Source organism: Aphidius gifuensis, linkage group LG1 (assembly GCF_014905175.1).
Source record: "Aphidius gifuensis isolate YNYX2018 linkage group LG1, ASM1490517v1, whole genome shotgun sequence".
Lineage (NCBI taxonomy): Eukaryota > Metazoa > Arthropoda > Insecta > Hymenoptera > Braconidae > Aphidius > Aphidius gifuensis.
In genome coordinates this window covers 22,493,714-22,511,323 of record NC_057788.1, presented here as the reverse complement: position 1 = coordinate 22,511,323, position 17,610 = coordinate 22,493,714, and the positions used below count along the sequence as shown (strand labels likewise).

General features: G+C 25.5%; 1 protein-coding gene and 1 long non-coding RNA gene across 3 annotated transcripts in view; both read right to left on the bottom strand.

The window, feature by feature from the left end:
- Positions 1-17,610, bottom strand: part of LOC122853075 (probable serine/threonine-protein kinase nek3) — a 77,987-nt gene that overhangs the window by 17,450 nt on the left and 42,927 nt on the right. For both annotated transcript variants that reach the window (XM_044153320.1, XM_044153329.1), the window contains exon 3: positions 15,372-15,440. In XM_044153320.1, coding sequence (XP_044009255.1) covers positions 15,372-15,440 — 69 coding nt within the window. The remainder of the gene's footprint in view (positions 1-15,371; positions 15,441-17,610) is intronic.
- On the bottom strand, positions 467-811 carry LOC122853102. The gene is made up of 2 exons (XR_006373888.1): positions 763-811; positions 467-666 (listed from the first exon to the last, which is right to left on the bottom strand). It is a non-coding gene; the product is annotated as an uncharacterized LOC122853102 (long non-coding RNA).

Sequence of the window (17,610 nt, the reverse complement as noted above, 5' to 3'; positions counted from 1 at the left end):
AAAGGAAAGAAAAAAAAATTGTATTTTTCCAGTTCGTTTGATTAAAAATCTTTTAATCGAAATTTTTTATTGATTTTTATTGTATTTTTTTTTTTTTTATAAATCCGATAAAAATTAAAAACGTATTAAAGAGTAATTTTAATGTTAAAAAAATTAACAATAAAAAAATTATGTTTCAAATGTTATTGTTAATCTGATAATCTTATCGTATTGTAATTATCAAATATGGGAGGTAACAACGCAACAACAGAAATTCTGGTTACCCATTGAAAATGAACATTATATTTCATTACAACAATCATGTTGTAATATGCATTGTTGGCTCAATAATGTTTTGTTTTATTTTTTGATAATAAATATACTGTTGAGTCAACAATACATGCACTTTTTTTTTGCACAAATAGAAACAAATTTTATTTCGAATTGATCCAGTTTAAACTGCATTTTAAATAAAAACTAAGTAGTATAAATTTTTAACAATTTATTAATCAATCAAGGTATTTATTATTTTAATTTTCTTGGTTCCCCTTGGCAGAGACCATCACAAGCATTATAGTCCACGTTGGATTCAGTTGATGTTACAGGTGTAGCTTCTAGTTCAAAAAGAACTGTCATCATTATAATAATTATGAAAAAAAATATATTCAAAATAACAGCTTGGTTCATCTGCAGAATATTAATATTACAGTTGTTATTTATATTTTTTTGTTTTATTATAAAACAATATATAAAATGGAAAAAACAATTGCAAAATAAACTTACCATGTTTATTAGATTAAATTTACTTTGAAGTTTGAATTAATTTGATTTTTTTTCAACTGTCAATTTATTAGAAATAGATGAAAATTGAGTAAATATTTCTTTGAGTTTGTAATTAAATTTAATTGATAACAATTACACCTACATTGTAATAAATATTTCTCGTAATTTATTTTCTTTTTATTTACTAAAATATATTTAGTGTCTTTTAATTTTTCTAGATATTTATAAATACCAATTACGTATTAACTATCAGCCAAAAAAATAATTGAGCTATGCTTTTAGGTCTATTGAAGAATAATCAAAAAATTTATTCAATCAAAATCACAAACACTTTTGATGACAACATGTCATTGTCTGAAGATGTACTAAACTTTTTTATCAGATTGATTATTAAAAAATAATTATTTCATCGAGATATAATATTTGTAATAAATATTATTCATTCATTTAATAATATTTAAAAAAAAAATATAAAAAAATATTTTATTACAAAATAATAAACGTATACTAATTTGCAATAAATTATTTTATGATGATTTTTTTAATGCACTTGATAAGTTTATTGACACTGTTCGTGATTTTAAATAAATAAAAAATATATATTTTATTTTTTAATGACGCATTTAAATAATAAATAGACTTTTTATTTATATTAAAATTATTTTAATTAAAAAAATAATTAACAAATACAATTACTTAAATGAATCTTATTTTTTTTTTAATTTAAAATCAGAAGAAATATTTATTTATTACATTTCTATTTCAGAATGCGACGAAATAGAGTATAATTTTTGGTGATGAGCTTAATAATAATCACAGTAAACACTTGTTAATTTATTAATTAAAAAAATACAACTATTTTCTCGCAAAATTAGATACTTTTTTAAAAAATAATTTCCATTTTATATATTTCTTAGACTTGATTATGCAACAAACAAGTCATTGAGGAAAGCGTTAAGCTATAGATTCAATGGATACAAAAACAATGGACGATATACTTGCTCGATTTATCTCAGGATCAACGCTCTTTATTATGGTATATGGTATGGTGTGGTATTGTATGTTATGTTATGGTATGAACGTCTTATACCAACATTGTAAATTATATTGGTAATATATATCTATATATTGAGAGAGAACGAGGAAATTGAATCGAATAAAAAAGAGATGCGCTGTGTATTACGATGATATTAAAAAAAAAAAAGGTATGTAGCTATCGTCCTTGATCAAAAATTAAATTCAAAAGATAACTTCTGAACCGTAGTGGAAAAAAAAATATAATATTTAACGTGTTTTTCTTGTGTGATATTGTGATTTTTTTTATTTACTTAAAAAATATTATTGAAAAAGCAAAAAAAAAAATATTATTCATCGTTTCTTTTTTATTTTTTTAAATCAATAATAACCGATAAATTTTATTTAAATGTATGTACACGCGTGCCAGGTGACACTGAAAAATATTATTATTTAAAAAATTTATATATGTAATATATATTTACTCGATAAAAATAAATAAATGAAAAAAAAAAAAAAAAAAATATAAATAAAAATGTCAAGAAAAGAAAAAACAATTATAAAAAAAATCCTTTCGGGAAGTAAATATATAAAACTTGTAATTTCCATCTTAATTAATAAATAAATAACATTAATATTATTTAAAAAAAAAAAAAACTATATATATTTTTTTGAAGGTGAACGGGTGCATTTGCAACGACGATCAAGATCATTGACTTCCCGTGAACGTAATACGATATCTGAGAAGTTCTCGATGGCATTCATGCAACATGTTGTATATATGCCCAACACATCTGACATTGCGACAATTACAATGACAATAAAATCCTATTATCATACATTCAATCTCTCTTTCTATTAATTTTTGTTTTTTTTTCTATCTATTATAAAAATCATTTTTATTTATAAATTTTCAACTTGATTTGGGTTGGTGTACATCAAGAAGAGAGTATTTCTATTTCAATGGTAAAAAGTATGATAACGGTATATCCAGTGTAACGACTTAAGTAGAAATAAAGACTTATCGTTTTAACATTAGTCGGTCTATGATATCAGTGTGGGCAACTGTGATTATTTTTAACTGATAAGATTTCATCTCACCACTTCCTGGTTTTTAGATTGAAATTTATATTTGCAAAAAATAAATTACAATATATTTATTTTATGCATACAATTGATCTTTAAATAATTGTATCCTCAATTTACATCTTGAAGAGATAAAAAATAAAAAACAATTCGGAAAAAAATAAGAAATATTGGTAATGAGGGAAAGTATTACCCAAAAGCGTCATGTCGATCTTGACTTATACCGAATTCGCTGTAAAAAAAAAAAAAACAGGTCGAGTCTGGCGAGGAGACACGGAATCAAGGAAAGGCCCGGCGTGTGCCTTTCAAGGCCCAATGAGGATCAAGATCATGGTCATACCTCTGAGCCAGTCATCAGACAGTTATTCGCGGTCAATGCTCGAACAATTTTTCAATATGCACTATATATCTTGTAATTCTATTTATATATATACCAATTAATAAATAAAAATCTTCGATTAATCCTAATTTTTTTTATTTATTTTTTTAATTATATTATTTAATCATTTTATTTTTCTTTGTTAGTCATAATGACTCATGAGAATAGCTATAGTAATCAAGTATGTTGATTGTCATGATGAGCTGTGATCTTTTTTTTCTCAAACTAATTACCAATAGGTCAATGCCTTGTATGTATTTACAGTGTGCAATTTTTTTTTGTTAACTAAAAGATAAACTTGACAACAATTAAGAATTTATTATATATTATTTTTAAAATATTAATATTAATTTTTGATACTTTGAATTTGAAATACAATATATCAATTGGAGGTCAAATAAATTTAAATTTTCTACCTGAAAATATTATTTAATAATGATAATAATTAAAATATAAAATTAAGAGATGCGTGTAAATGAAAAATACATAGTGGGAGTTAAAACATGAGTTCATATGTACATGGTACATGTTGTTGAATGTGATTTTTTAGTATTGCGATCTTGACCAGATATATAGTTTGTTTGGTATACGATAATTTACACGCGATAACCCTTCCGGCATTTTAAATGCGGTTATGCCTAATGAGACCACGTGCCTCGTCCAACAACTTACGTAAGGCTTGGCATCTTAACTCTTTATATTATACATCGATACAAATGTTAAATAAACCAATCGACAGTGTATTGAAGGATTTTAAAAATACAACACAATAGTATATACTATATTAAGTCAGCTTAACGATATGTAAAAAAAATTTTTATCTATTGAATTTTTTTCTCTTTTTAACAATCAAGTACTTTTTTTTTTTTTCTCAGATATATTAAGTATAGTAAAAAAGTGTGTAAATAGTTTTATTTATTTTATGAAAATAAAGAGAACAATAAAAAGAAAATTTAAAAATTCAGAAAAGTATATAGAAAGTGAATATAAATAAAAGCACAAACATCGATTGATTGATTTGATGTGAGAAAGATGCACAGTAAATATTTATTTCTATTTTGAATATATTATTTTTATTCAATGTCTTTGACAAAGAATAGTGAGAAAATGTATAGTTTTTCATTGAGTGAAGGTACAGGAAATATATTATTTTCAAGTGAAAATAGAAGAAGAAGAAAAAGAAACAGAAAAAAGTGCAATCCTACGTTGAATTCGAAACAACGCATAAAAATCGAAACAACATAAAAATCGATATTCCATTGTATTCACTATTTTTATTTGTCTTTTTTCATTTTATATATCTACACCAACACACATATGTATATATATAAAAACATTGTATAAATATATACATTTATATTTAAATAATCTTAAGGTGGCACAGGAACCACCCAGTGCGCGACAAGATGATGCATCGTACAACGAACTGCATTCAAAGAGCCACTGGGGTCACACACAAACATATTTTCATGCTTTTCAAAAAAATTTCTGATATAAACCTCCCTTTTATTTTTTTTTGACACAATTTATAAAGTAACATGTCCTAATATTTCTTAATATAAAATACAACATTTAAAAACAAAAATTATTCACTAAATATTTAAGTGAATTTTATTTTTTTTTCTTTCTGAGAAATTTACTGGGGAGAGACAATTTGAGTAAGCTCAAGAGATAGTCATGAAATTGGTATTTAGTATTTTCTTACTCATAAAGAGATTATAAATTATTGACTGATAAAAATGTATACAAAATTGATGCTACTGTCCATCGTGAGTAACTTCTTTTTTATTGTAATTTTTTTTTTCCAACAAAAGCGATAAAGAAACACTCACTTTGTCTTAATATTATTTTTATTTTTCATTATACCTTCGTCTTGACATCCCACACATATTGAACCTTTGGGACTCATGCAAAAATTATTCATCATGTCTATTTTTGCAAAGAAAAGATTTTTATTTTTCATCTTTGCTCCCTCGAAACTGATACTTTTTTTTGATACATGATATATGCAGATAAAAATAATTTAATTAATTATATTTGGGATTGAATATGTCAAGACAAATTAACGTGATTCTAACCTGAGCAAAAAAAAAAAAAGTGGTGAGTGGTACATATCAGGGTGTGGTTGAAGAGGATTCATTTGGTCGAACCCACGCATTCTCATCCTCGAATTTTATTTTGTATTTATTTTTGTCTGCTTTATGTTGATAATTCATTTTATTTTTTCTTCATTGTACTTGTTTAATATTTTATTATTATTTATATTTTTTACATTTCATGTTTTTTCTTTGAGATAAAAAAAATTGTTATTATTTCAAGAGGTTAATGACTTGATGATGTATTGTATAATTAAAAAATTGTGTGTGTATTGAAAAAAAAAAAAATGATACGGGTTAAAAATGATTGTCGAGTTCGATAGCCTTAAAAATTTTTTGTAAATACTTTTTTTTTTTAAGCTTGAAATATTTATGTTTTTATCGAGTTATGTTATATATTTATTTATGATATTGTATTGAAAGAATGAAGATGAAAAATATTATATAAAATGAAAAAAAAAATGATAAATAGAGAAATATATTCTGATGTGAATTGAACTGATGGGAGAGAATTGTTTCAGCTAAAAAAACTGCGAAGAGTTCCGCCTGGTAAATCACGATTTTATTTACCAGAAATAAATGAGTTCATTTATGTATTTTCATTGTTTTTAAAAATCTTATTATCGATAAATTTTTGCTATATAATAAGCATAAATTAAATTATTTAATTTACCAAGATAATAAATTAATTTTGTCGCGTTTTTTTTTTTTCTCCAACGAGTTAATTAAAATTGACAAAAACAAATCAACAACTTTGAACTATGGTTAACCTCAAGTTACCTGAAGGAAGTTGCTCATCTTGCATTCTCTTCCTTTTCCGTTTATATATATATTTTATATTTTTTTATTTTAAATTTAAAAAAAAATAATAATATTTTTCTTTTAGCAAGCAAAGTTTATAAGTATAGACATATACATTGTGTCCTCGGGCGTTATATAACATTTCCCATAGAGGCACCAGAAGAAGCTGAGATTTCTAACTATATAAAAAAAAAAAAAAATTTAAACATTATTGCATATAGCTTGTGTGTGTGTAGAGGCGGACACAATGGTACAGAAAATTCGTGGGAAGTCAGACTACGCGGGGGAGATCAACAAACGAAAAAGATTTAATGCCAAAGTACGCTCTATACAAATAAATAAATAAATAATTTAAAAAAAAATTACCGTGATAAATAACAGCAAAAAAAAAAATAAATAATTTTTTAATATTTTTTATTTTTCTAATGAAAGAAACAGGAATTCCTGAACACTGACTTTACAAAAATAAAAATATATTTAAAAATAAAAAAAAAATTGTATATTGTGAATTCAGAATAATTTAAAGAGATAACCGTAAATTGCCCAAAGGCAATTGCAAGCTTGACCATTGTCACTATTACCTGCTATTGCCGGCTTGTTCGTTGTCAGTTTTTAAATTGTTACTTGGTAGAAAAAAAACCCTAACCCCCAAAAAACATCAAAAATAAAAGTCGAAAAATTCTGCAACTTTATCAACTTTTTTTATTTTTTTTTCGGCTAAGGTTTATACATTAACATTGTACAAGTTTATTTACTTTTTTTTATGGAAGACTGTGTGTCAATCGATTCATCAAAGCAAATAATTTGAGGTAAATTTCCAATTGTTTTCAAGGTAGAAAAAAAATAAAAAACGATTGGCTTTATAACCGCAATTGCTTGCAAGCCCATTTGCAAGTTTTATGTTTATATATGTAAAATTGTTGGACACCTGAAGCCAAGACGATTGTGTTATACACAGACACACACCTCAAGTCCTTAACACATTTATTTTATATTTTATGTAATACTTTTTATGATAAAAAATAAACCAGACATCACCCATGCAAATGACAATATTTGAATGGCATTTAAGATACCGGAAAATTGATATTTGAAACATCAAAATTTTTATTATAATAAAATATAATAATGGCAATCAATGTAATACACACAAGTTAATAAATATCATTGATTATTATGATACTTGAAATAAATTTAGCAACAGTATGATGATAGTTATATTGAATTTTTTTCTAACAGAAATTCATGTAATATTTATATTTCGATATTTACAATATTGTAAGAGTGTTGATAGTTACTTTATTTACAAAAAATATTTATTTACAATAATATCTAAAGGTATTTGTTAACTACCAGAAGCAAAAAAATAATAAAGTGAAGCTACATTTAAGAGAAGGTGCGAAGGACAACTTGTAACGTGAGGATCCTGCCAAGTGGTAGATTATTGTCTTTTAGCTTTTACCACAGTCGTTCAATTTTTTATTTTATTTTTCTATATATATATTTTATCGTTTTATTTTTTTATTATTTTTCCATCAATGGTGAAAAATAAATCTTTTATTTTTTTTTTTTTTTGACCAGTTGATGGGTAACAACAACAACCAGTGACTCTTATTCCAAGAAATAGTAGAAGAAATACTCTTCATATAACATCAACGCTATTTCACATTTGTCTTGTATTTTTATAAATTGTTTTTTTTATATAAAAATGTTCATGATAGTTTTCCAACAATATTGTAGAGTTTTTTTTTTTATATATTTATTTGTTAAATTCTTTGGGAAATAGTATACGTTTGTGAGTCGAGTTGGTAGCAAAAGCAAAAAAAAAAAGTAAGCAAAAGTCGTTGATCCTGTCCCCTTCAACACCAAGACTAGTGCTGAAATAAAAGTGGCGACATATGGCAAAGTTGAATGTGTTGTTGAAGAAACGCGTTGGAGTATTTGTGACTTTAACTAGCATCAAGAGCGACTTAGATCAACAGCAACTCACAAGTGGGGAGCTCTTTAGTTTATAAAATAAAAATAATAGTAATAAAACGAATAACCAAGAATTTAACACATGATAGAAAAAGAAGAAGAAAATATATATCTCCAGGGGATTATATAGTGACGAGAAGAAAACCCGACGTACGTTTATTTTAATTGGAGCTTTGAGCAAGGACTCTTCTTCCTCAAGGTCTGCCGCACACTTGTAACTCGTTCTTCACTTGTCATCAATTCTCTGCCACCCTTTTTTCTTATTACCCCTTTTTTTTTTTTAGCCTCGTCTACTTCATTCTCTCATCACAATTCAAACTAAACTGTATTGTATTGGTGAGAGGATGAGCAGCATTCAGAATAATTGTCGTCATTTTTTACCATTTAATTGGATGAATAGCATTTAAATAGTATATATAGATAAGAAATTTTTTTACTAGTCAATGGTATTTATAAATTCTCAAGGTACATAAGGTTCATGTATACACTGAATTAAAAAAATATAAAGAAAAATACTAATTACTAATTGCAGAAAAAATTATATATGTATATATTTTATTAGTGTAGATAAATAAATGTTTATATCTTGTTATTTTTATATTTAAAAAAAAAAAAAAAAAAACATTTTATCTTGTTTAATGTGATTTTAAAATAAATGTAAAATATTTTTATTATATTAAAATTAATTTTAATAGTTTTAAAATTATTTAAAAAATGAAAAATTTATTTTAATAGTTTTTTAGATGAGTATAGATAATTTTTGAATGAATAAAATTTACAAATAAATTATATTTTTAAGAAGCTATCAAAGTGTGGACAATGTAGGGTGGTCTCATAAACTGAAATATCGTTGACGTATATAAAAATTATCAGTATAATGTGAGTGCCAGTTGATGGGTAAAGTGTGGGATTGATATAGGCATGACACGGTTAGTTATTAAAATAATTACAACCCATATTAAATACAGCTGCAAAATAATTATTATCAATTTTTAGATACTACCTAACCCTTCTTGAATTTTTTTTCTTAATTTTTCCTGTCTATCTACCTTTTTTTTTTTCATATATATATATGCTTTTGCATAAACATTTATTCATTGGATTGCTCCCAAGAATGGAACAGAAAAGTGTACATTAACCCAGAGCATTTCTTGAGTGCATGCCTTCCTTCCTTCCTTCATGCCTTAAACATGGGATTGGTAGTTTTATTCTGCTTCAGCAATACCATACTTTTATGGCTTTCAACAAATATATAATACTGGGCATAAGGCTTCTTCGTCTTTTTTACTATCTCAACTTTAATATTATTATTTGTATTTTTTCTTTTCAAGTCTAAAAGCTAAAGCCACTTTATTATTATTATATTCATAAATGTTTTTTTTTTTCCCTGAATTTTTCTCTTGGTATTTTGTAATACAAATTTCATGGTTTTCTTGGAAGGTGTATAGGTAACCTGATATATCATTTATTTTCTTGCATATATACATAGGGATGAGTATTAAATGATAATAGGTATTTACAAAAAAAATACCTTAACTATTTTTAAATAATTTTAAACTCATTCGCAGCTTTGCTTAGTCGAATTTAAATTTTCTCAGTTTTAAATTTCAACAAAGGCAACATTGAATTTTTTTTTTTTTTTTCTCAAATTAAAAGGTGTTTTATAAATATATAATTACTTTTTTTCTTTACTGTATTTAAATATGCTTTATTTCAGCTAAAAAAAAAAAAATCGATTTCGACAATATATCAGAGTTGATTTGGACATGGTCGATAGATTTCAATATTCCTTGAGGCAAAATGTGGCGGTTCTACAGTTGTTTAAAACCATTAATCAATATAATTCGAGACGCTATCGTTTGAGGGCGCTTTGACTATCGCTATTGCCCATGCGTGACACGTGACTTGTATAAATTATTTCAAAAAAAAAAAATAAGAAATAATATAATCAAGTAAATTATGTTTTGATCTAATTTTGATATTGTTGAGGTAACTGTTTATATGTAGTAGCACCGAGTGTGATTATCATATAAATACCTATATACATATATAGAAAGTGGTTTTGTAAATAGAGATCAGGATAGAGGTATAGACTGGCTTGCTCACAATGAAATAGCAAGTACTGTCTTGCCGCCCACGAGGTAAAAAGCTCCTCACACCCGCCAACACTCTTATCAGTATTGTCGATAACCTCCAGGGGCTGTGCCTACTGCTGTGTAATATTTTTAAACTTGTTTGTTTTCAAGCAAGAAAGGTCTTTCCTATATATATATGTATGTTTACTTTGAATATATCCCGATGTACCATCTGCCTTTTCTTGTTGTTTTTGTTGTTGTTATTTTATTATTATTTTTCAGGTATTGTGATTATGTTAAAATCTATATGTATATATATATAAAATACGCATTGAAAATTGCAATGGGTGGGCATATAACAGAATAATTTTTAGCCTCAAGCATTTAAATGTAAAAAAAATTTCTAAAAATGTTTTTATTTTTTTATTTATACAAGATATCTATTGTGACATATTTTATATTGTTAAATCGATTCACACCATAGACTCCAAATTGCAATGACAACTTGAATGTTCTGTATGCTCAATAACCATACATACGATTACAATCATTTTATTTATGAGGTGGAAAATTATGACGATGTATATCTTAAATTGTTATTCATATTCGATATATTATACGATTATTATATACCCAACATTTTTACAAACGTGTATTTCAAAAAAAAAAAACATTTGTTTCTTTTTGATTTTTATTTTTTTTTCGACTGAGAATGTTATCTGTATACCCACACGTATTGTCTGGGTTGTAATTCTTAGCTTTGTGATTCTTAATGACTAGATAATTGTGGTCTACTATTGGTGAGGATATAGTAATGTGTATTCAAATAAACCACTAAGAATGACTTTAGTGGTCTCTTCAATGTGAATTTTATTGCATTTATATACTTGTACAACAACAACCCCAGCTCATTAATCATTTTGTGAATATTTTTATCAATTTTTTTTTGTAAATTATTTTCATACTCAAATTTAATAGTTAATAAAAAATTTTAAATTTATGTTTTGTTGTTTTTTTTCTAAAGCTTTGTTTGGAGCTAATAATGAATATAATTAATTTTTATTTTTACTTTATATATGGTTTAGAAAAAAATGAACACTAAGCTACTAGAAAATTATTTAAAAAACTTTCTTTCGCTATATATGACTTAGTGATAAATTTTGTCTAAATAGCTAGATGTAAAGTCATGTATAGACAAATAAAATTATGCGTAAGGGTCAAATGAAAAGGTCGTGCGAAAGTCATTTATCATATATGCATAATTTGTATCTTAAAATGATGTTTCGTTGTTGTTGTTGTTTATTTAATGTATGATGATAGGTAAATATTCGGCAATAAGTAGGGAAAGTGAAAGGATTGAAAGCATTTCTGTGTCGTTACATAGTCAATTGTAAAAACATATACAGCATGTACAACATTAAAGATTGCATGAAAATGTTATATGTATATGTATGAATAGAAAAAGGCCCATTGGCGTGTTATTTTTTTTTGATAAAATTTACTGACAATTGTACTTGTATATTTGTACATAATTTACAGATGAAACCTACATTTACTGTATGTACATTTATATATAGAATAAAAGTAGATATACATTGTCCTTTCGTGAGAATGCTATTGATGATATAGTAACAACAATAAAGATGAAAATAATTTTCTTATTTACGATTGCGTTTTTGGATTATATCAGGAAGTCACGAATAAAACTTTTTTTTTTATTTTCATATATATTTTTCCTAATTTTAACTATTTACCAAACATTGTAATACTCAATCATTAATTTATCTTAAGATGCCCTTTTTGACTTTTAAACACTAACTTTATAAACTTATTTGCGACAGACGACTTTAATTATATATATCCTGATGGAAAAAAGAAAAATACAAGAAGACCTCGTTACTCAACAAATTAATGCGATAAATTTAGTTTTGCAAACTATACACTCCCACTTGATTATTTTATTATTTTTCTTCTATGCTAAAGTTTAATGACACTGTGGCGTAATTTTTTGGTGGCATACAAGGCCAAGAAAAATTTCACCTCTATACACGATAAGCGTGATGTTGTTGTTCATCAAGTAAAAGAGAAAATAACAAGCAATTTTAATCACAATGTGCAACTTTATTTCACTGTCTTTTATTTAAAAAAAAAAACTAGGAGAAAAAAATATAAATAAAAAAAAAAAAAATTAAAAAACATATTCTTTGATTCTTCCTAATTAAAGATACATAATTGCAATAAAGCTGTTGCAAAATTTGGGGGAGGGTGGGGGCGTCAACCACATACCGCAATATTTCGTTTTTTTTTTTTTGTTCTATTCTCCATGTCATTTTTTTATTTTCTTCTATTCTTTCATCAACTAAATTACAATGTTTTTTTTTTTTCATATATTTTTTTTCATTTTATTTTTCTACAATGGTGTTTGAGGTCAGTCTGCAGAGTCAAGGTTGTAATATAATATTACCACAGTAGATATGAAAAATAAAAAGATGTAGAAAAGAAATGAATAAAAAAAAAAAAAAAAAAAGCAAAATGGCAAATCAAATTGGATATATATAAAAGAATGCATTATCAAAAATGGGCGGATGCAAAAATCATAATATTGCTTCCGGTGATGCTCGATTTTCTCACGCATTTATTTATATATAAATTTAATGCTACATAGAAAAAATATATAATATACAATATGTTGATTTTATATATGCTACATTGATATACACTGTATATGTTGATGTCGATGAACAACAACTGAGAAAATAGCCAGTAAGAAAACACACGCTATGGTTCAATACTCACTTGGTGCCTTGAGCGTATATATATTATAAATAAATAAAAACAAAATGTTAAAAATAAAAATAATAATAAAGCATATAAATAAATAAGAGATGAGAAAACCGGACTTTAATTAGACCGCCTTGGTAAATCTAGAGAGTACCTTATAGATGAAGTATAAGCAAACTGGATTATATAGATCGTCATAATAAAACAAGAAGAAAACAGAAAATGTACATGTACATTCTTTTGAATGGCAATACAAGAGATATATTTATTTATAAATTGGCAAGAAATTGTGTGCTAATTATAACGAGTGATTAAATTCAATTGAAATCATTTTTTTTTTTATATATTTATATAAAATCATATATACTTTCTTCATTACATCTTTCTGATGTAATTTAACATTTTTTTTATTTCCAAGATTTTCATCATTTCTCACTTATTAACGCTTACGTATATATAAATTATTTATTTTTTTTGTTAATAATTCAATTGGATTTTTTAATAATAATTTTGCGTTGATTTAAAAAATTTTTATATATTGCATTGAAAATTAATTGGCATGTTGAAGTAGGTATATTGTGAGAAAGAAGGGATATATATATTTTTAAAATTCAACATTGCAAAGAGAATCAAGTGTAAAAAATTGACATGACGTAGAAGGAAAGAGCGTCAATGTACGCTGAGAGAGCATCAGATTGAAAATTGCAAGGTATGTCAAGTCGATCGGTTGCAGTTGGGTTCGGTGGACTGATATTTGCCAGAAGGAAAACTTGTTCACATGAGGAAGAGATAAAATACAAGAGAAAAAAAATAAAGTCAATGAATGAAAATAAAATATAAAAATAATAAATTAAATAATAAAGAGAGTTGATCGACCACCCGGAGGACTTGTATGATAAAAAAAAATATTCAACTGATAAGAATATTATTTTCATTATTATATGATTAATGTAATTGATTGATTGATTTTTAATTGAGAATTCATTGAAAAATTTGAAGAAAATATTATTTTCTTTTTATTTTATTTATGTATTTTTGATTTTTTTTTTTTTAGGTGCAGGTGATTCGAAATGAGCTGATCTTGGTATTTGCATGTTTTATGGTCTCGATACGCCCCAACGATAAAGACAGTATGGGGGGCGGGTTTGTTCGTTTTTAATAGTGAGGCATCTTCTCTCAGACGTGTAGAATTTTTACCACGTCGCTTCTTCTTTCGTTGAGAAATGAGAATTATACCTCCATCGAAAGGAATAATGAAAAATAAATTTAAAAAAAAAATAACTAAGTCTGATGTAGTCAGCAATTACCTTTTTGATACACCAAGATTTAGGGTTAGGGGTCGAGGACAAGAAGAACCAAATAAATGGGCTGATACCCAAAAAAAACAAAAAAAATCAACAAAATAAATGAATGAAAAATTTATATACTACAGCTCATCTGCAATTTTACTTTATTTCAATTTTACCACCACCCCTTTGATCGAGTAAACATTTTAATATTTATGTATGTCGATAAATTTTTAAATAAATTAAACAGAACGCAACGACAATTACGATACAAAATAAATAAGAAAAATAAACAGAGCAAATCATTGTTCTATTTTCTTCATGAACTTGAACACCATTGAGCATCGAGTATATTGAAAAAAAAAACTAATTTTATATTAGTTTAATAATAGGCAAAATTTCTAAAACTATAAAATTTATTTATTTTTATTTTGTCGAGGGTGAAAGTGATTCTTCAAGAATGCAAATTTAATTTTTTTATTTATTTATTATAAAAATATATTGATGCAATATTATTGAAAAAAAAAAAGATATGTTTGAGGATAAAATGTTTGTATCAAGATTGAAGGTACATAGTAAAAATGGGGCCACTTTGGGTAAAGTAGTATCGACATTTCGATTTGAAAAAAATATAAAATATTAGAGAGTTAAATATGTGTTGATAAATCGATTGATGGACAGTAAAAGTATTATCATTGAGCTTTTTAATCTGATATAAAAAAAAAAAAAAAAAGTTAAATTTATTTATCTAGGAATAAAGTTGATGGTATTCAGGTCGCAAATATACTTATCTATACATATATATCAATTGCCATTCTGGCTTTTAAAAGATATACGATTGTATAAAGTCGCAACTGCTCACCTGCAAAACAACACGACGCGACGCACAACACGTGGGAAATTATATATTTATATTTATACATATTCTTACACTTTATTTATGTATATCTGTATATTTGAATCAATTTGGTTGACAAATATATTTACCTTACTTGTATAACTTTAATACTATATGGAGCATTGAATATATATTCATCAAAAATAAAACAATGTTCAACTCAAGCTACAGAGTCGTTGCAAAAATTAAATAATATTTAAAAATATTTAAACTCACCATTTTTGGAGTTAATGATGGAACTTCTAGACTGATTCCTTCGACTTGTTCCATTGAAATTCGTACCATCTGCAACAATAATAAAAAAATTATATAATTAAAATCAACCAAAAAAACAACATAAAATTAATCAGCTAAATTAACCAGCTAATTTAATTAACAAAAACAAAATAATTAAAATTTATGTTCACGCTGGATTGAGTAATTGAATTTAAAAAAAAAAATGATATAAAATGTGTACAATAAATGAGGGTGGTTTGTTGCTACCGGAGTCAAGAAAAAATGTGCATTTTTTATTTTTCAATTTATTTTTATTTATATGTATTTTTTTTTTTTTGGCAACCCAGGGGTTCTTTTGAATTCATGCCGACTGCAGTATACCGGCCACTTCATCACCCGATAATGCCACCAAAATTGAATAAAATATTATTATGCAAAAAAGCAAAAAGCATCTTAAATTTTTATTCACTTTTATTTTCTTTGAATTTTATCAAAATGAATCTATCAATTGTTGTTTATACATTAAAAATAATAATACATTTACAGGAGAATAAAAAATGAGTTTAAAAGTTTTGGAAAAGTACAATAACCCCTGATTAAAATTTTGATAAATTTATAAATTTTTAATTGATAAGTTATATATGAAATATTTATAAATAAAAATTATTATGTTGTAAATAATAATAAATAAATAAAATAATCAGTTGAAAAAAAATAAAGGACATACTTTCACCTTCATCAAGGCATAAAATTAAAAATTTCAGTAATATATTTAAATGTACATACACTTGAATATGTTTAAATAAACTTGAGATTAAATTTTAATGAAATCGTTATGTTTGAGTGATCCTCTTCCGGACTTTGAGACATATTCTTCGGGTATATTATAACTATCTTTACAGTAACCACAACAAAGACTAATAATAAAATAAATATATATGATAAAAAAATTATTTTATTTTCTAAATGAATTCTCAAGTTTTTCATTATAATTTTTTTTAATCTCAGAAAGAGAAGCGAGTGCACACACATATATGCGATTAGATGTAATCGAAACCAAGAAAAAGTACTTGCTGCAGAATTACATAGACTGCACACACGAATCAAGACGAGTTCGCGGAAAATTGTTGACGGGTATAGATGCTCCAATGATAGCATTCTTTCTTTTTGTTTATTTTTTTTTTATAACAAATTTTTCTCTCTCTTGAAAGGAGGGCTCGTTTTACTTTCAAGGATGCGTCAGACAAGCCATTTTGCGAACAAATATCTCAGTTTGATCTCAAACGTCTCCATACACCACGAATAATACCAACAATGTTTTTTTTTTTTTTCTCTTTAAACTTTTATCTAAATTACTTTTATTATTATTTTATTCATCTCTTATACATCAACTTTCTTTACCCATTTGTCTCAACAAGAAACGCAATCAAAAAAAAAAATATAAAAAGTATTTTCTTTTGTTGAAAGGGTTAGAGACTTCACTGAACCACTGTACCATATCATGAAATCTCAAAATTAATATAATAAATTAACTTGACTATTTATATATTTAAATAATTTGTAAATTTTAAATCAATCAATAAATAAAATAACAAGTATTTTAACTTGTCATTAATGCGTCCTTGAAAATAATTTTTAAAATTTCAAAGATTATATTTATTTATGACAAAAAAAAAATCAAGTTGTTTTAATCAGTATATGAGATTTAGTTTGTTATTATTTAATGCAACGATTATACTAGTCTTTCAAGTTTTTCTTCGCATGATAAAATAAAAAATTCAATATTTAAAAAAAATTATTGAAGAGTTCTTGATGCGTGTAAAGCTGTATTAGGGCAGGGATGAAATAATAAAAATGAAAAAAAAACACCCTTGAAAGAAAATAGGTAGTTGATGGGAATTGTGAATCTGGATATATTTATACATGTATATATGTATACAGATAGATAGATATATGTTGGTATATAGAATACAGCATAAGCCGACGATTTTATCGAGAAAGAAACCTGTTGGAAGAAGTGTTATTGCTGGATGCTCGTGTATATCTTTCAGGTACGATCACTAATAAATTCCTGGATGTAAGCCCTAGGCCTCTTTCTACCTTCATGGTACAGAACGCACGCCGATTCTATGATTATAAAATTGTTTTTTTATTTATTTTTACAATTCTCCATTTTTTCATATATACAAAAATATTATTCTTTTATTTTACATCCCTCTTTTGATACCCTCAATTTGCT